Source organism: Apis florea, unplaced genomic scaffold, assembly GCF_048593485.1.
Source record: "Apis florea isolate Af1SG1 unplaced genomic scaffold, ASM4859348v1 contig_3203_pilon, whole genome shotgun sequence".
Lineage (NCBI taxonomy): Eukaryota > Metazoa > Arthropoda > Insecta > Hymenoptera > Apidae > Apis > Apis florea.
Window position 1 is genome coordinate 6,342,158 of NW_028256723.1, and position 20,927 is coordinate 6,363,084.

General features: G+C 27.6%; 3 protein-coding genes across 6 annotated transcripts in view; 2 read left to right on the forward strand and 1 right to left on the reverse strand.

The window, feature by feature from the left end:
- Nucleotides 1-4,873: 4,873 nt before the first annotated feature.
- Nucleotides 4,874-9,816, forward strand: Bcat (Branched chain amino acid transaminase). Its single transcript, XM_003693773.4, has 7 exons — nucleotides 4,874-5,252; nucleotides 6,662-6,772; nucleotides 6,867-7,076; nucleotides 7,281-7,511; nucleotides 8,244-8,553; nucleotides 8,650-8,807; nucleotides 8,880-9,816. Exons 1-7 carry the CDS (start codon nucleotides 5,232-5,234, stop codon nucleotides 9,069-9,071), a joined length of 1,233 nt encoding a protein of 410 aa, XP_003693821.2. The 5' UTR covers nucleotides 4,874-5,231; the 3' UTR covers nucleotides 9,072-9,816.
- Nucleotides 9,817-10,238: 422 nt separating this feature from the next.
- LOC100870104 (uncharacterized) lies at nucleotides 10,239-11,366 on the forward strand. The gene is made up of 2 exons (XM_003693134.4): nucleotides 10,239-10,418; nucleotides 11,154-11,366. Exons 1-2 carry the CDS (start codon nucleotides 10,308-10,310, stop codon nucleotides 11,250-11,252), a joined length of 210 nt encoding a protein of 69 aa, XP_003693182.3. The 5' UTR covers nucleotides 10,239-10,307; the 3' UTR covers nucleotides 11,253-11,366.
- A 434-nt stretch (nucleotides 11,367-11,800) lies between these two features.
- Nucleotides 11,801-20,927, reverse strand: part of LOC100866732 (A disintegrin and metalloproteinase with thrombospondin motifs 7) — a 75,763-nt gene continuing 66,636 nt past the window's right edge. For 2 of the 4 annotated variants that reach the window (XM_031916603.2, XM_086911325.1), the window contains exons 5-17: nucleotides 20,301-20,647; nucleotides 19,001-19,275; nucleotides 16,931-17,077; nucleotides 16,596-16,746; nucleotides 16,428-16,517; nucleotides 15,762-16,077; nucleotides 15,452-15,579; nucleotides 15,100-15,347; nucleotides 14,811-14,928; nucleotides 14,396-14,658; nucleotides 13,746-14,257; nucleotides 13,319-13,492; nucleotides 11,801-12,620 (exon numbers count right to left, since the gene is read on the reverse strand). In XM_031916603.2, coding sequence (XP_031772463.2) covers nucleotides 12,469-12,620; nucleotides 13,319-13,492; nucleotides 13,746-14,257; nucleotides 14,396-14,658; nucleotides 14,811-14,928; nucleotides 15,100-15,347; nucleotides 15,452-15,579; nucleotides 15,762-16,077; nucleotides 16,428-16,517; nucleotides 16,596-16,746; nucleotides 16,931-17,077; nucleotides 19,001-19,275; nucleotides 20,301-20,647 — 2,921 coding nt within the window. In that variant the 3' untranslated portion in view covers nucleotides 11,801-12,468. Of the gene's footprint in view, nucleotides 12,621-13,318; nucleotides 13,504-13,745; nucleotides 14,258-14,395; nucleotides 14,659-14,810; nucleotides 14,929-15,099; nucleotides 15,348-15,451; nucleotides 15,580-15,761; nucleotides 16,078-16,427; nucleotides 16,518-16,595; nucleotides 16,747-16,930; nucleotides 17,078-19,000; nucleotides 19,276-20,300; nucleotides 20,648-20,927 lie in introns of all 4 variants that reach the window. The other 2 variants (XR_015293057.1, XM_086911326.1) reach the window with 2 other exon arrangements.

Genomic DNA, 20,927 nt, shown 5'->3' on the forward strand with positions numbered 1-20,927 from the left:
TAATATTAAAAAAAAATTCCCTTGATGAGATTGAAGTAATCAATGTATACAAATCTACCTCATATAATAATGAATCACAAAGTTTTGAATCAGCAAATACTGATTCAAAGTTTAACGCGATTTCTATCTATCTTTGTTTGATTATCTACATCTTCATATATTTAAATATAAATTAATTTTAAAACTCTTAAATGACCTAATAATATCAAATATGGATAATCAGCAATTAATTTTATTTGAGGTTATCATAAATATAATTTCATATCAAACTTTTTCAAACCAACAAGAAAAAATATATTTCATAATTCTCATTACATTGCATAAATTCATTCGTATTAAAAGAAAAGATATCATTCATTATTGAATCATATAGATATAACTAAAGATAAATTTTATCGTGAGAAGTAAAATAGAAATTCATTATAAAAAAAATACGTTTAAAATTAAAATCTTTATATTTGAATTTCATTAAAAGTAATTTCAGTATAATAGTTTAATGCTTGTACCTATTGACAATTGTCATTTATACTTCTTTGTACGTTGATTAATTTCTATATTACATTAAATTATATAATTTCTATATTATATTATATAATTCTATATTATATTTTATTTGATTGTATCGTTCTATCATTTTATTTATATATTCATATTGTAATAAACTTACGATTTTTGAATCGTAATTTTTATTCCTAATACATGTAAGCTAATTCTAAATATTAATATTCAAATACAAATAAACAAATAAAATAAAATATGCATAAATAATTTCAATTTTCGTCAATACATAAATGATTATAATAACGTTACATAGAATGATGATTGACTAATGAGAGAACCGACTTTTAAAAAAAACTTCGTATAACCTCTTTTGACGGACAAGAAATTTGTCAATTTTAAAATAAGATATTGACAAATATTAAACATTATCTATATTATTATTATTATTATTAGTAGTAGTAGTAGTAGTAGTAGTAGTAGTAGTAGTAGTAGTAGTAGTAGTAGTAGTAGTATTAGTATTATTATATGTCATGATAAAGAAAATTAAGTTAATTTCTAATGTATTAATTTATAATTTTTAATTATATAAATAGTTAATTATAAATTATATATAATTGTGACAAAATTTTTTATTTACAATTTTTATTATCATTTTATTAGTAAAATTTTTTATTATCAATAATTAATAAAATAATTAATAAAATAACATTTATATAAAATCACAGTATTTCTTATGTACTTCATGTATATATATATATATATATATATATATACTTATAAAAATTTAATTATATAATTAACTAATCAGAATCTATAATGATATTTAATATTTATGTAAGTTTGCTAATATTACCATCTTTTAAATTTTGTTACATAAACTTAGTCCGTTAATCAAATTTAATTTAATTAATAATAATTTTCGAAAACATTAAAATTATAACGTAATTATATTGTAATTATAATAATGCATAATGATTTAATTAAAAATAAAATAATTAAAAAATAATGAAAAATCGTTCAATTATTATTTCCATTATATTATAAATGTAAAAAATCCTTGATAACTAAAATTTTTCGAAATTTATAATATAATAAAATTGATTAAAATGTACAATATTTCTCATTATAATAAACTTATTGAATTTATATGACAAGTCATTGTCATCCTGTTTCAAGATCTGATAATTATAAAATATTATAATAATTTTTTATTTGTATGAATAAAACTTATACATATACATGCTCGAAAACTACACAAATAAATGGCATGGTTTCAAGAAATATATTTTATGCATTAAAGCTTTCACAATTGTTATACGTTTTGCACTCTTGTATGATAAGTTATTAGTCAGTGATGAAATGTTTGTGAATATATATCTGCCTTTGTTATGAAAACAATAATGTACGAGATTGAATTTAAAATAGTAATATGTTTAAATATCGATGCAAAGTATTTGTTCCTTTAAGATATTTATTTCAAATAAGTATACGAATCTATGGAAAAAAAAATATTTTTTTATACACAGATGTAGTTTCAAAATAAAAATATGATTTTGAAAATTTAAATTCTTTAATTCTTTAATTCATAATTTTCTTCATAATTTTCTCTTTTAATATTTCTTTTCAATTACAAAAAGACATGGATTGCCTCAGTTACGTGGATCATTATAATTATAATATTTTAAGCATTATAATGTATTTTGTAAACCATTGAATTTTTCTTTGTCTGTATAAGCTTATATTCACATTATTATCATTGCTCCCCATTCTATGATTAACTCGTACGATTTTATCAACCCCCACATAATTATGTGACTGTCGTGTTGAATATATTGCTGAATCTTTTAATCTCAAATAGTCCAATAATTTGTTTAATAAATATATATGCATATATATTTAAATATATGTAATATGTACCTCTAATTACATAAGAATTTTATGATATGAATCATCCATTCACAATCGCGATGTCGTTCAACTGTGCATCATGGAAAAACCTATCTAATCTAAATATTAGATTATCAGATAATATTTTTTTTCTTTATTTCTAAGGAAAATATAGAAAATATTTTTACTTTGAATTTATTAATTATATATATATACAGATCCCAAAAATATTGGAACATTTGTAAATTGAAGATTCCTCAAATAATTTCAAGCAACATTTTTCTTTACAAGAAGGAAATTTTCATTATAGCTTTTCTAACGAATTATTAACAAAAAACACTGGTCAATCACGAAACGCGTAGCCTAGTTGAGCCGCGACACTAGCATTGACTATTGAATATGAACGTATTTCGAAGAAAGTCTGTTGAATATTATATTTATTTATTCATTGTTCGTGATATAATTCGTGATATAATTTTTTCGATCGATAAAAAAATATTTCAATAAACAATTAGCGAATTTGGTTCTGAGAAAAATGTTTATTTCGAAATAATATTCATCGAGTCAATTTCATTCGATTAATTTTAACTTGATACTATAAGTATTCTTGAAATATTTGACAGGTTTGCAATTAAATATCATTGTCGATAACATTTAATGTCATTTACTATGCTTCGTTTCTAAATATAATATTTGAAAATATGTTGCACATATTTCATTTTTTCACATTATTTACAAATACAATGGACACAAGCTTATATGCATCCGTATGTAAACGCTGCGAAATGTTTATTTCCGTTATTAGTTTATCTATTTTTGTTATTAGTTTCTTTATCTTATAATGCAGAAGTATCCTATTGTAAAAGTTATAAACGATGTAAAAGTATATAAACATATTGTGATATATATATATATATATATTATTTTCTGATTCTAGAGGTTATATTGAATACAATATACATATCTGGATAATTTTGGATTAACATAATCTCTCGAATCCTTTATGATGCAACACAAAATCGGAATAAAAGATTCTAGATTCGTTCATTTCTAAAATGAAGAATAATATCTTTATAACATTTCTTGAAAAATTCCTTATTTTATCATCGTAGAGAATTTTTAAATTGCGTGGAAGAATTAAATTACTTGACTAAAAATTATATTATATAATCGATCATATAGTCAAAAAAATACAGCAAAAATTATAAGTATGATATTTTTTTATTTAGATATTTCTAAATATTTATAATTATAATTTATCGATACGATAATAATATCAACAAAGAGGTTATTAAAATAGCTATTAACAAAATATATCAAAATGGAAATTCTAATTGGCAAAATAAAAATAGAAAAATATTAAGAGAAAAATAATTCTAAAAATTAAGATAACATTAATCTGAAGTTGAAATTGTGAGATTATATGCACATGTATGCTGTAAAATATATATTTATAATTATAATTATTATATTATTATATATACAATTATTTTTCTATTGTTTATATTTCTCTAAAAAAAATTACAAATTGTGTCGTCGTAGATATTATTTCTTCTAAATTTACGAATCGATAATATTAAAAACAAAAAAAGACACGAACAAGAAATTGAAAATTTTTATCCTGTAATAGTTTACTTAATATGTCGCCGTTTTTAGCATCACAAGTTTCTTGCTTGTTAATTTTGCGCGAAAAATGCTTATATAATTTGAAGAAAATATTTTCGTGACCAGAAAGATAGCAACAACTCTGCATTGCTAAATTGATTTTTATTTGATGCGTCTACTAGTAAATATTTATATATTTTTATGCAATTAAGAATGGAGAAATGTTTGGTGCTCTTAACAACGCATGTGCTATCCTTTCTTATCATCCAAACAAGTCATATTATCAAGTTGTTTTTAATAAATGCCCCCCACTCATTATGCCTCACTAGAAGTTTTTCTCCCCTTTCTTAATCATGTAATATTCATGAATTTCATTTTTTACGTACGGGGTGTTCTATTCTATTTTACAAGTCTATTATTATTACATGGACGGCCATGTTATTTTTTCGTGGAATTTTTATGAAAATGAATCAAAAATTGAAACAAATATCTTGTCATTGAAATAATCTTAAAATTTATCTTGTTTCTTACTTGTAATAACTTTATCTTAGATTAATAAATGTAATAAATAAAAATAATTATCACTTTTTAATGATCCAAATATTCATTAACATACGCTTCTGCATTTGCAACATTTATTTCTTATAAGTCGTGTTTAAGTCATAAAGTATTATACTTTATTAAAAATTATAATTTCTAAAAATGAGAAACATTAGAAATTAATTCGATCGTATCGAATAGAAATTTCTTGATCACTGTATATATTACATTATAATTATTATTATAGTATACATATATTGAATCGGCAAATCCCCTCTCTTTTATTTTCGAACACAGAGAGGGGGATTCTTTGCTTCTTTCTGACTCTTATGCCCCTTGCGTCAATAAATAAAATATTAACCGATATTAATTGCAGACATTATTCGAAGAATGCCCAAGGAATGCAAATATATAATTCGTGAATTAACAGTATAATATTTACACTTTTGAACAGTGAATATTTTGTGATCGTATTAAATTTTACATTTATTATTATTATTATTATTATTTTAATTTTATTTTTCGATATTGCGATTTCAATTTTCCCGATTCAAAAGGATAATAGATACAATTATCCCAACATCTAGTTTATGAAGTGTTTACTCGTGTTTTTATGATCTCGCATAGTGTATTTTGTGCGTTAACAATTGTTCTAAAAAATTAAATATTTCCTGGTTATTTACTATCCATCCATTACTATGGTTCAATTACGGCGTCAGGTAAATTATATATTTTTTTTATAAAGTTTTATAAATTTTTTAATAAAAAATTTGTAAAAAAATTTTGTGAAATATTAACATGATAAATAATAATATGGATTGAAACGTAAAATATTCTGAAAATATTATTATATCTATAAGAGTTGTTTACTCAGTCTGAATTTTTTATGGAATCTTTATAATTATCTCTTAGTTTCCGTGATGATGTAAGATTCTTACATACATGTAAATATTGTTTAAATTTATATTAACAATAAAAAAAATGTTGAATAATTGTTAAATAAAATGTTAATATTTTTTGTTTTTTTGATTTTTAAAATTATAATAGAATTATAATAGAATTTAAAATCTATTATAATTATAATGTTTTTACTGTAAAATATCATATTATTAATTTATCTACAATAAAAATGTATTGTATTAAAATATCATATTTATCAGAAATATAATTAACAAAATTGATAATTAACAAAAATTTATTTATAATTATCATTTATTTATAAATATTTTTATAAACTTCAATGATTCTTACATTTAATATTTGAATTTATGCTTTTTTGTATTATATTTATATTTTCAAAATTATGAATTCTATAATTTTAATATGATAATTACAAACAATAATGTTCACAAAAATTAAAAACGAAGTTTAATTATTTTATCTGAATAAAACAAAATTTTATAAACTTTATGACATTGACGCGTGCGTTCTTGAATGTTCAATGTGACATTTAGTGCGTTTGATGCCACGTGCTACACAGAATATATTTTAAATGTCTTTGCTAATGTAAGATTTAAATCTATTTTTATTTTAAATTTTCTATACATTTTTTAAATTTGTAATAAATAAATAAATTATATAAAATTATAGATAGATTAAAAATATTAATATATTTTGTTGTCTTAAGCTTATTATTGTATATTACTTCCGTTAACAATTTGTAAAAAAAATTAAGATAAGCTTTTATCGTATTCATCGTAATGTATACGATAGATTATTTATAAATTTTAATACTTTCATCATATTAACTTCTCTTGTTTTTTCATATAATTTATTTCATTTAATTAGATATTTCATAATACCGATATGAATCGATAATTGAGATATTATATTATTATAATTTTCAACATATGTTCAAAGCAATTTTTACAATATGCCAACGAAAAATTTAAATATTACATAATTTATAATTTTAAAAAAGAGTTTGTTCTTTTACAAATATATATTAAAAATTATATAATATCATAATAATTTCACATAAACAAAAATATGTTTATTACTTTATTGTTTTTTAAGTATTTGTATATATAGTTTTTCAATTATATGATAATTATATGATAATATATATTAATATATGAATATATTAACATGTATATATTACTAAAGTATAGCAATTTCATATATATAGATTTTGACTTATGGGAATTTTTTGAATCAACTTCAACTTAATATCAAAAGAAATTCATCATCTTTACAAATTAAAGATAAAAAAGTAATACAACCAGAACGTTCTTTTAGGGTATGTTTTTTTTTAAAAATATGTACTTTTATGTACTTTTATATATAGCTTAAAATGATTATTTTAAATAAAATTTATAAATTATGTTTTATAGTATACAGATCTATCAGTTCGTCTTGCAGGACCAGAACAATTACAACCAAAACCTGATGTTAGTGATTTAGCATTTGGTAAATATTTTACAGATCATATATTAAAAATATTTTATCATGAAACATTAGGAGGATGGCAAAGACCAGAAATCGCTCCATTTGAAAATCTAGTTCTTCATCCAGCATCAAAAGTATTTCATTATGCTATAGAGGTAAATATAATTTTAATATTTAAAAAGTTTTCTATCTATTTTAGTTCTCCATTTTAAATATTTATTTATTACATATATTTGATTTTTAATCTTTATATTTAATGTTTTTAATAGTATGTATTTAATATCTCTAGAAATTAAATATTTGAATAATAACAAATTTTTATGATCAATATATATTATATGTATATATTTTTATTTTAGTTGTTTGAAGGTTTAAAAGCTTACAGAGGAGTAGATGGTAAAATAAGAATATTTAGACCAGAATTAAATATGGAACGAATGAACAGTTCTGCAATGAGAACTGGTTTACCTGTTTTCATTGGAGAGGAATTAATTAAATGTTTATGTAGATTAATTAGTATTGATCAAGAATGGGTACCTCATTCTACTGCTTCTAGTCTTTACATACGGCCAACAATGATAGGAATAGATGTAAGTATACATATTTAAAAAAATAATTTTATCAAATACAAAATATATATTTGAAATAAATATATTAGTTTTATAAATTTTAATATAATTTTAATCAGTTAAATGATAGGAATAATAATCATACCACTGATGTCACAGATGTCATAAAAACAAATATATATAATATAAGCAATATATTTCACAATACTTTATGATAATACATGATAAATCGATACTTAATGCTCTTTTGTTGAGGCAGGGCAATAAGATACAGTTACATTGAAAGTTATATTATAATGCATGCATTTAGTATTCTAAAAAGAAACAAGAACTAATGATTAAAAATTAAGAATAAAAGAATCAAAATACAATATCTTAAATATTTTATCTTAAATAATTTTTCATTCAATGTTGTGTATAAAGTATTCATTAAAATATTTTTTATTCTTTTAGTTTTACTTATAGTTATATATTTATTTTTTATATAAAAATTACATTCACATCATATTTCATTTTATAAATTGAAGTCAAAAAATTGGTCTAATAAATTATTATTTATTATAATTGATGCAATGTTTTTATTAAAAATGATTCAAATGAAGAAATAATCATAAATAAATATTTCAACATAAAAAAAATATTTCAATATAAAAAATAACATAAATAATTTTATATAATAAACATTAATTAAATATATCAATCATTGTATAAAAAAAATAATATTTGTATATTAATTTTTATATCTTTGTATAGCCTATCCTTGGTGTTACATCTTCGGAATCTGCTTTACTTTATGTTATTTTATCACCTGTGGGTTCTTATTTTAAAAAAACAAAAAAAGACATTGGGATATCTTTATTAGCTGATCCTCAATACACAAGAGCATGGCCAGGTGGTTGTGGTAACTATAAAGTAGGCAGTAATTATGGTCCTACAGTATATGTACAAAAAGAAGCTATAGGAAAGGGTTTACAACAAGTATTATGGCTTTATGGAGATGATAATGAATTAACTGAAGCTGGAACTATGAATGTGTTTATATTCATTTTAAATGACGATGGTGGTAAGTGATTATTACATATATATTTTACTGCATTTAACTATTATATATATATTCTACCGAGAAATATTTTTAATTTTTATTGTTTTATCATTTTAGAAAAAGAATTAATAACTCCACCATTGACAAGTGGTTTGATTCTTCCTGGAATTACAAGAAATTCTATTTTAGCATTAAGTAAGAAATGGAATCAATTTAAAGTTAGTGAAAGAAAGATTTGTATGGATGAAGTTTGTCAGTTACTTTCAGAAAACCGAGTAAGATTTTTTTTAAATATTTTCAGATTGAAGTTTGATCAAATATTAAAAAAAATCACAATTTCATTTTAGTTATTGGAAATATTTGGAGCAGGAACAGCTTGTATAATTAGTCCAGTATCTTACATAGACTTTGTTGGACAACTATTATATATACCTACAGTGGAACATTCTAATCCTATTTATAAAATGCTTTTGAAGCATTTATCTGATATACAATATGGTGTTATACAAGATCACCCTTGGGCGATACCTATCGAATGAAAATAGGATAATTTATTGGATTATTTACTAAATAATCGTAAATAAAAGCGATTTCATATTTATACTACAATTGGAAATGATGTAACTCTAGTAGTGATTTTATTGCTAGTTTTATATGAATATCATTTCTATTTATTTATATGTATGATTTTTGATCAAAAAAGCGACTTCTTTTAGAATATAAAAGAAGCGAATATGTATTGAAAATTTATCTCAGGGAATAATTGTTTACTATTGAAAACAAAATAATTGTTAATACTGAATTTTAAGAATTGATACGATGATTTGAGAGAGAGAGAGAGAGAGAGAGAGAGAGAGAGAGAGAGAGAGAGAGAGAATGTATGAAATTTGTTACATATTGATAATTTGTTTTGCTGAAAAGTGAATTTTCCTATATAAAAATATAATCATACGATATATATTTCTTATATTATTTATTTTTTATTTTGTGATTAGAATTATTTATTTAATGTTCTACCTCGCTATTCGAATGAATATATATATATATATATTATATATTATATATTTATAGAAGTTATATTTTGATATGATATATCATAAATTTATATTTATAAAATTTGTTAAAAAAATTGTTATTATATAATATGATTCTTTGTTTATATTTCATAATTTTTTATTTCATAATCATCATAATAATTTATATTTTATAATTATATATTTTATACGAAACCATGCTTTACTATCATGATGTATTTCATTGATTTATTAAAGTTTGTTATGTTAATATTTGTTAATTAAAATATATATGGAATTTATTTTTTTATAATTATATTAGAACATCTAATTTGGAATAAATGAGCAAAAAATTTAGCATTCAGTCTTAAGAATTTTAAGATTTAAAATTGTAAATTCAATTCAAGATTCTGAATTCCCTAGATTTTGATCACGTGAATCATCTCGTTTAGTGAACAATTTCAGGTAATATACATTTCCCTAGATTTTGTACAAATTCTATATATTAATTAAAATTGTTTATATTAATTCATTCATTTCGGAATTATCTTATTTAATAGCTTAAAATCCAAATAATAGTTATTCTATTTATATTTTATGATACATAATTATGATTAATGTTTATCATTGACTAGTTCTTTTATGTATCTTAATATTTCCTAGACTTTTTTTTCTATGTAGACGTGTTCAGAATATAATATTGACATTAATAGTACAGATTTCATAAGATTATTCTTTGGAAGTTCTTCGAAAAGAAAAAATATGTTCGCTGTTCAAAAAGTAGCTAATAGAGCACCGTTAGCATTAAATCTATACAAAACTCAATGTAGAAGTTTACTTGGTACACCTCCAAGAGTTAGAATATCTTTTACTGTAAGTATTATTTTTCTAAAAGTACTTACGTAATAAGTCAATTATACAAATTAAATTTTAGTATATTATTTTTTATGTAGTTTTGATATAATTTTTGGTTAAAATGTAAGGAATATCTATATAAATATTAATATTGAATTTAAGCATTAAGAATTATATAAATATAATTTTTGAAACGACGCAAATAAATTTAAAATAAATACATTATATTTTTATAAAAAATTCATATTTTGATTCAAAAGTATTTATTAATCTTTTTAATATTTTTATATAATATATATTTCTATATAGAATAGAAGTATTCAATTTAATCAATTATTAATAATTAAATATTATTAATATAATAATTAAATTTTGTATTTTATTGCTTTCTTTAAAAAAACAAAATATATAGAAAAATTATAAATTTATATTGAAAAGCATTTAAATTACAAAAGGATTTATCTTAGATTTTATTATCATATATAATTTTAATTCATATATTGATATATTAATAAAATAAGATTTATACATAAAATATGAAAAATATAATAAATAACTTACAATTTTAATAATAATTGTTTGATTATTTACATTAAAGTGTTTAATGTATTTTATATACATGTTCAATTTATGATATTAAAAATTAATAATAATTATATTATGATTGAATACTATTATTATTATAATATATTAGATTTAAGATATTTAATTATTTAATATATGTAATTAATAATAATTTTGTGTTTATTATAGGAAAAGATGCTGCATGGTGCAGCACTTTATATAGGATTAATGGCGATTCCAATATACATTGCATGCAATGTAAAAAATTATAATGCAGCCAAAGGTTAAATAAATTTCTGCAGTTATATTTTTGTAAATTGAACAAGTATTGTAGAAAAATGTTATAACTATTATCATATAATCAAATTAAATATTAAAATAAATAAAATAATCAAAATATAATTAATGTATTATAATTTATTTTTTATATTTGCATCATAGAGCACTGAACATTAAGTACTGTTTAAGGAATCATTGACTTAAAAATATTTTGTTTGTAAGTCATTTTTGATTTGTTAAAAATTGGATTTTCTTTTTATTTTTTGTTTTTTATGCATTTTGTGTAAATATGTTACAATTGCAGTCTTATATATATATATATATATATATATATATATTTTTATGTATTCTATATTTTATGATACTATATTTTTATACAATTATATATATAATTATATACAATTATATATAATATATACAATTACATATATAATATATATAATTATATATAATATATACAATTATATATATAATTGTATAAAAATATAGTATCATAAAATATAGAATACATCAGAATATATTATTAAAACAAATGTAAGAAAATATAAAAATTTACATTTTAATGAAAAAAATTTGATCATATTTTTATTCTATTTGAAGATTTTAATGTAATGATTATTACAATGTACAAATAAGTTTTTTTATTTTTATAAATTTATGCTATTAAATATATATTGTATTATCAATAATAAGGAAATAAAATATAAGATTTCGTTAAATACAAATTTATATTTTTATCTATATATAATTGAAAAATATATCGAATTTCTATACAGATGTATTTGTACATTTTGCAAATTTTTTTAATTTTTATATTTGCACTGTTAAATTGCACAAGTATTACAAATGTTTGTATTAAATTTATCTACAATAATGTAATATAATTAATTTATTTATTTGGAAATTTGATGAAAATGAGTAAAATTTATAAAATATTATTCAATTTCCAATAAAATATCGCAATATCATTTATATATATTAAAATATTAAGTGCACTTTTAATTCTCATTACATATTTTTTTTTCATTGTTATTTAAGTCACGTATAAAATTCAGCTATTTAGATTTATAATATATTGAATCTTTTTGTTTAAATCAACTATATTAGAGATATATTTGCATAGTTTTTCAACAAGCTTAGTCTTAAAGCAAAGACTTAGGACGGATCCTGTTTTAGCGACAAAAAATGCAGAATTTAAAAATTGTAAGATTACGTTTTTGATTATTCAATTATCAAAAATGTGTCTCTTGTTATGACGACCGTGTCTTCGCTTCTTGAAACACGTAGCGCAACATTTATCTTGTACGATCAATGACATATCGCACATGCGTTTATACGACGCGCACATCGAGGTTGGCACTACAGTATCCTTGCACTCTGAAACAAATGTGTATCTACTCAACACTAGACAATTAAATTATTTATTTTAATTAATCGATTGATATTGAATAATAAAATTTCTTTATTAATTTTTTTGATATTTGCAGATAATATAAAAAAAGAAATTTGAATATTAAAATTTCAAGATTAATTATGTACTATTATAAAAGTAAATTCATTCAAAGATATTTATTTGAAAATTAAAAAAAAAGCTGAAAATTGTAATTGCCCTTCTTATGATAATTCAATATTTCTGAGAAAAAACTGAAAATGATCTAGAATTATCGATTTTAGTAATAATGTTAAAAAAACAAAAAGTTTATATTTCATATATTTAATCATATATTAAAATTAATGTATATTTTTATATTCTGTTTCTATTAATGTAAATCGTTAAAATATAAGCACAAACATTTTCATTCGTAGATAAATACAATTATGTGGCAGTAATAATATAAGAAAGCACAGAAAAAAAATAAAAATATATATATTTTTAAAAAAGTATATCGTAAAATATTGAGAAGATATTAATTCATCGTGTGCATCATGCAACATGGTTAATGATCCATGAAAACTTTCTAGATATTCATTAAAAAAGGAAGAAAGTAAAAAGGAACAACAAAAGTTTTTACATATAAATTCACATGACCATGAATTTCCCTTAATAACCGATTCCTTCTGGCGTGTGCAATTACCGGATTTATCGTTCGCGCACTGCCGCCTGTGATAACAACGTCTCGTATCGATTGGCCTTCTCTCAGGATTGCAATCGTCGGACAGTAACTCCGTTATACGATCACGACACTCCACTTCTCTGCGTTTAACGCCAACTCTCGCCAGACAACTCGCGTTGCAGAATCCCCATCTTCCTGTAAGCATGCTCATAAAGATCAAGATTTTATACGCTTAATCGTCGGTCATAGCATCTTTGGCAACGAGCCAGACTTCAAAAGGATATTATTAGTGATAAGCTCGAACTATTATCATAATGGTATCGAGAGAATGCGAGAATATCGAGAAAATTGAGGTTATAAATCAATTTTTTTAGAAATGCATTGCAAAAGAAGGAAAATAATTTATTGCAAAATACTCATAAGTATATAGTAAATATAGTAAACTCACCGGTGATCCACCGTGCACCTTGACAAAATTCAATCGCGATTGGTTTATTTTCTGGATTGCACTCTCCTTGCTCCGAACAGGTCACCTTTCTAGTTCTCTTTCCATTCGTACAGTGACTCCATTTCGAGGAGATCCACTTCGACTTGGTATCGTACATGGAATTTCCTGGATTTTCGTCGACTACATTGTCGAATTCAAGTATCTCGGGCTCCTCGGTGGTGAGGCCATCAACGATCGTGATACCGTTCTGATCGTTCGAGCTCACATTGTAGAAAGAGGCGTCCTTGTTGTCCGCGTAAACGATTAATGGAGGTTCGGTCGAACTGCAAGGAGGCAAATTGGGACATGGGCTGACTTCTTCGGGTCTCACGTCACGGTTACAATCCCCATCGGGCAGGGCTAGATCAGATCTGTCGGGGCCCACTCCCGAAGAGACGCACATTACCGATCGTTTTCGAAGGGCACCTTCCCCGCACGTCACTGGACACATTTGCCATGGGCCAAACCACCATCTAATTTCGTCGAAGTATATATTAGTATTCATCGATATTTTCTTTTTTTTAAAAGTAATCAATTATTCAAAATATGATCGAATTTTTGAATTTATTTTTTTTTTCTCCAGGAGTTCTCTCCAGGAGTTTTAATTTTACCTGGCCGGACATGGATTCAGATTGCACTCCCGCAATTTTGTCTCCGGCTTCTCGATGCTCTCGCAAAAGTGCTCCTCGACGACCCCACTTTTCTTTTCGTTGCAGAACGGTTTCGACGTTTGCGTGCCGCCACCACAAGTGGCAGTGCACAATGACCAATCGGAAAATACCCATGAATATTCCGGTGCCCGGTCGGGCTCTTTCTTCGGCACTGTGTACTCGTAACGCAGCCCGAAATTCCGATAATGTCCTCTTGAAATCAACTGAAATGGCGATATTGTTGAGAACGAGAAAAAGTGAGGTTAGATACATAACGAACGCGCGGTTGGATGAAAAGTAGAATGGATAAGGAAAGACTCGATGAAATAACGATCATGGAACGTGATTGAAACGGTGATTAACATCGAATACGTACGTAGATTGCAATGTCCTCTTTGATGGGGCCAGGAATTCTGATCTTTTCTCTGTCCCGATCTCGCTCGTACAGAGCCGGAGTTCCAGCAACTTCGTATTCTCCTGCTAAAGTGATCTGCCTGTTCAATTGGGATGAAAATCATATTTCTAGATTGTAATATTGACGCAACATCTTTTATCTCCTTTAACTCCTATATTATTTTATTTAGTTAGTTTTATACCATGTAAATTATTATACCTTTATTATTTCTATATTCATCTTTTCTATATATAGATTTTCAACCACTTACCGTTTACCATTGAGGAAGTACTTGTCAGAGTTGGGCACTCCAATGCCAATGTAATTTTTGCTGTTCCCAATCTCTTCGATTTTGATATTTCTCGACCCATTGGGAACAATGATTACCTCCTTGTATCCCGGCCCGTCGTTTTTGTCATAAACACCGCCCGTGGTCTCGCATTGGGTCCCGTCGCCATGACAGATTCCGCAGCGATCTTCCGTAGCGTCCGAGTCGACCGTCCAATCGCAGCCAACTTTCTACGATATCGATTGCAGTTTGAAAAATACGCATCGAGATAATATTGGGAAGGAAATTATAAAAAAAATAAAAAATCGTTATATCCTCGAGATATAAAACTGACTCGACAGATGCCTGCGATGCACATATCTCTGGTTCCAACGTTGCACGGTGTACCATCGAGAGCAGCTTCGCCCCACGGGACAATCACGCTTTCCTCCGTGTCCGTGCAGTACAGTTCGCATGGCTCCGCTTCAATTAAACATGATATTCGTTCATTCGGTGTTTGTACGAGAGTAAAGTATTTGAACGGACGTATCGATCGATACAAAATATTTTTCTTTCCACGTAATAATTAAATAATTAATAATGGACATCTTCGACATAACGAAAGGTAAGATTTTGTTTGATTTTCTTAAAAATCGATCGCTTACTCTGATCGAAATACGGCAGCCACGTATAATTTTTTCCTTTGTACTCTTTGTCGTCGTAATGACTGCACTGGACCGCTCTGAAGCTGGGCGTGCCCTCCGGACATGGCTCGGTATTGCAGATTTTGTAACGGCGTCTCTCGCCGATACAAAACTTCCCGCTGTGCGCCGGCTCCGGATGGTCGCATTTACGCTCCACGATCGAGACTCCTGCCCCGCAGCTCCTCGAACACTCGCTCCAAGAGCCCCACTCGCCCCATCCTCCGTCGATCTGACGTGGCCTGTCCACGATCGGCACGCATTCTTGGTTTTGACACCACTGCAACGATGTTCCAGCGGTCGAAGAAAAATTTTGTAGATATTAGTATAATTTATAAAAATTATATATCAATATATTGGTAAGATAATTTTTGTATCGATTCTAAAGTTTGACTCGAATCGAGGCTTGTTTATTATAAATTATCATGAGAAATTCAAGTTAGATGAAACAGGATTAATTTTGTTAATTATTAAATATTAATTTAATTTAATTTTTAATTTATTTAATAAATATTTAGCGACGACTTTAAAGCATTCGAAGAATCGATCAAAGGTATTTCGAAATTAATTAAAAAGTGTTTAACGGTCAACAGATGAGAAAATCAACGAACGGAAATCAGTGACCAGTACCATGTGTTTTCCGCAGTGCGTCCCAGGGGCGGCCGGATGAAGCATCGTGGTGCAAGTGCCGTCGACGATACACCATAATTTGGAACAGATCTGCGAACAAAATTACCGATCTCTATTCCACCGGTCTATTCATAATCGCCCCATACTCGATTTACTTTTGTTCATCACCTCCTGCAAGGGAGAGCAAACCGAAGCCTCCCTGACACCGAACTGAAGCCTGCACTGGTGTTCCGCGTTATACATAGCCCCAGGTGGTAAATCTGGATACGAGTAATCGTTATCCGCCGGCTCATCCTCCAAACACTCGCCCTTTCCTTGACTATAAGGAAAAAAGAAAAAAGAATTTCTTCTTTCAAAAAACATTCCTCTCCTTTCGTAATTTTTATTACATTGCGCACGTTCAAAGTGTAAATTTTGCATAAGTTATCGAATTACGAAATCGAAAAACTACTATTACTACTACTTTACTACTTGTCGCGGGTTAAGATTCTTAAATTTCTTACTCTAAGAAATTGGTAATGTCCCTTCTCGAGCATCTGGACCATGCGACGCCAATGGTGTCCACCTCGAAAGTGGGCGTCATCACGTGCAAGGTGTCGCCGTCCCTCTTGCTGCATCCGATCTTTTCCGTGTCGTGGTACATGCCGAAGCTGGACACGAAATCGAGCTCGTGAATCACCTCGCCGAGATCGAAACTGCCTGCCACGCGAACAGCATCTCGATTCGAGTTCCAAATGATACCAATTTCCAATAACCAATTATCTTGACGTTATTTCCTGATTTTTCATTCGACAAGAGAAATAATCATGGAAATAATTTTAATCAGATTTAAAATTAACAATCTCTTCGAATAATAGATAAAAATTGTATATATATATACATATTTATTTGTCTTCATCAGCTTCAAATGATAACTTTTCGTGGTGCACCTTTAATGTCGAAATTGTCGGAACGAAATTTTAAAAACCAATTTTACACTGTTAATACACCTTCCTCATAAATTTCGCATAACTTTTTTCTTGCTTGAACAGCATTCATATATACCTTTCGGTAATAAAAAAGTAAAATATGCCAAAAATGCTCCTTTTGGGCTTGCATCTTTATTATTATACACGTGAAACAAACAATCGCACAGAATCAAACGAATTTTTCTTATAAATAAACCGTGAAATGCCAACTCTCAAAATATATAACACGGTTTAGAATGAAGTTGGCTGGATAAACACTCAGCTAGCGACACTCGTGTGAAAAAACGAAATTATTTTCCGAACAACCGAATATATTTTAAAAATATAATTTAAAACAGTCTTAATTTTATATATTGATTAAATATTAAAATTAATTTTAAATTATTAAAAATATTCAATTTGTGAATTTCACTTGGTCTCGTTTAGATTTAAAGGGGATTATAAGAGGAAGATAAGAAGGAAAAATCAGCCGGTCAAGATAAATTCAAATATAACGTTAAAACGTGCTATCTTGGTAAAAAGTTAGGCAAATCGAGGATACTTGGTCACCAGAAAATATGAAATACGTTTGGGGGTAATTGCCACGAGGCAAAAGAAGCTTGGCCAGGTTAAGTGCGCTTCTAAGGATCTAATAAAAAAGGGGCGATAAATTTCTCTGGATTACAGGAGTGGATAATACTCGAGCATCGCGAAGATAATTCACTTCCGCTGCCCCGTTACTTTTCCCCGGGAAATTTTCCTGAAAATTTAGGGAAAGTTTGTCCGCGACATCCCACCTATGGAATTTTAGCCATAGCGGAAGCTCGTTTGTCTCGCATCTCGTTTCATAAGAACGAGTTAATGCTCGTTCTATATATTTATATACGAATTCGTAATGAAAGAAAATTTGTTAGAATATATAAATTGTTTAGAATAATAAAAATCGTTTTTATTCGTTCAAGATTTTCTTATGTCTCGTATTACGCTAAAACTAGAACGATTTCGATTTTTTAACTTTAAAATGCTGTTGTTTAAATTTTTAAATAACGTTTTTGAAAAATATCGATCTTGGATCAATAAAGATAAGGAATAAAAAATATTGTTAAACTTTACAATAAAGTTCACGAAATTCTATTCTATTTTTTTCTCTTTTTCTTTTTTCCTTTTGTTAAATCTCGCAAACTCGAGAATAAAAGTGGTAGTAATATCGACCAAATAGAGAGAACATTGTCAAATTTCATGGTACGAGATGAACGAGGTTCTACCCTATTCTTTTTCTTTTTTCCTTCTTTCTCTCTCTCTCTCTCTCTCTCTCTCTCTCTCTCTCTCTCTCTCTTTCTTTTTTTTTTTAATTTCAATTCAAGAATAGGCTCCTAAAAACCGAACAATCTACCAAATACATTGTCAGAGAACATTTTGTCAAACTTCATAGTACTTCGTAGACGAAGATAGATTTCATCCTATTTTTTCTTCTTTTCTTTTTTTCAAATCTCACGAACTCGACGATCAAATCCACGCTACCAAGAAGTGGGCAATCACTGGCCAAACACATCCATTCGAAAACGAATTGTTTTCTCCTTCTTTCCTCCCCCTCCCCCCTTCAGTTAAAAATCCGTTTCCACTCACTTGTGCCCCAATTCGTGGGTGATGGTGTGCGCGAGCGTGATCCCATTGTCCTCGTTGACGCTGCAGCTACGGTCCGGTTGGCACATGCCGGCTACGTGGGCCACTCCCAGAGTGCTGCACGGCGTGTTCGCCCTCGAGCATATGTCCTCCCTCGTCACCAGAATCGCTACATCGTGGTGATTCGGATGGGAGTCGTCGGCCGGGTTCAATTTCTGTTGCCACTTGCAGAAATTGTACAGCGTCCTGTCCGCGTTCACCGTGATGTCGAGCCCTTGCTGCAAACAGACGTTTGCCCCCCCCACCTCGTGTCATAGATATATATACTATATATAGTATATATGTATATATATATATATGCGCGCTCTCGTCCAACGTGCTTTGTCCACTACGGTACGAGTGTACGAGACGCGCCGCCAGATCTCGATGCTCGACACAGCGGCCGGTTTCGCGCTTTTTTCCTGCCAAGCGATTCGAGTGATCGATTGGAATTTAGTTCCGAAACAGAATTCATTGAAAATTTCGAACGATAATTTTGCAACCGTAAAAATCAATTTGTCTTTTGATATAATTAAAAAAGGCAAATTATAATCAACGTTAAAGATGTTGGTCTTTCTCATCGAAAGATCATTATCTAAAATAAAGAAAGGAGAGGTAAGAGGGAGAAGAATCTTTTTTATGATCGAACAACATCTTTATCCTTGATTTTAATGAAAATTTGTGTGTACGTAAAGCATAATGGGCTATGAAATATTTCTTTTGGGAATATTTTTTACGACGGAATAATTGTAAAATTTCCCTCTATCTCCATTACGAAATAGATAATAAATACTCGTTCAAAGCAACGACGGGGAAAAATTTAATAGTCGAAGTTACGAATAAAGTTAATTCGATAAGTTACTTCAATAATATATCGTTCAAAACAATAATTGTAATGCCAAAGTTTATATAAAAAGCGGATCAACTATAATAACTACAAATGTTATTCAAGCATTTTAATATAAATAATTATTTGAAGTAACTTTATTCGAGATTTTTAACTACTTACGTTTTCAATGGTTTTTCAATACCTAACTTAATGATTCAAGATAACGATATTCCGCTAATAAAAAAATTGTTTCACGCAATTATAACCCATTACAATTTACGCTACTCGCGATATATCTGATATACAAAATTGCTTTCGACAAATATTAATCGAATTCTAACATCGTATCTTATATTATTTAATTAATTGAACCGGATAACACGACGGCAGATAGGATCATGCCGGCGTGCAGCCGGGTTGTTGAACACAACGCACATCATCATTGGTGTGATTCGCACGTACTTCCGCGTCGTCCTCCTCGACGAGGATGATCCTGACCACGACGACGTTAATGAAATTCCCTATGGTGGGATCCAGGTAAAGGGACGAAACCATGTTCATGATGGTGAGTAGATACGTCTCGACATCCCCGTCCTGATGGAAAGCCATCATCGTCGTGTCGGCGACAACTAGGGCCTCGACGTGACGGGGCCTGCTGATCGATCTCTTGGAACGTTGCCACCGCTTCGCCTGATGCTGCTTCCTTCGCCCGCGCCCTTGAACCTGCACCAGCCCAGGCTGCGTTTGCCACTCGAGCCGCGTTTCCGTGAGACGTCTCGGTTCTGCGCAAATACACACACACACATACACCGTGTTCGATTAGAAATTCCGCTTTTTGGGAGGGAGGAGGGGAAGCTCGGTTGCGATTTGATCCCAACGCGATGGATTATCGATGAACGTCGATCGAATGATTGATGTTCGCATGCACGAGACTTTCGATTCCCCGTGGAAGGATTTACGAACTGAATACGACGCGTGGTTTGGCGAAATCAAGCAATTCGCGAACAGGATAGGATCAAACATGTCTCTAGGTTATATTCGACTCGGTCGATAAAAGGGAAT

Excerpts from the sequence above, each read along its gene's own strand:
- Bcat (XM_003693773.4), top strand. The coding sequence starts at position 5,232 with ATGGTTCAATTACGGCGTCAG. Across the intron at positions 7,512-8,243 it reads CAACAATGATAGGAATAGAT|CCTATCCTTGGTGTTACATC; the intron begins GTAAGTATACAT and ends ATCTTTGTATAG. Across the intron at positions 8,554-8,649 it reads CATTTTAAATGACGATGGTG|AAAAAGAATTAATAACTCCA; the intron begins GTAAGTGATTAT and ends TTATCATTTTAG.
- LOC100870104 (XM_003693134.4), top strand. The coding sequence starts at position 10,308 with ATGTTCGCTGTTCAAAAAGTAGCTAATAGAGCACCGTTAGCATTAAAT. Across the intron at positions 10,419-11,153 it reads GAGTTAGAATATCTTTTACT|GAAAAGATGCTGCATGGTGC; the intron begins GTAAGTATTATT and ends TGTTTATTATAG.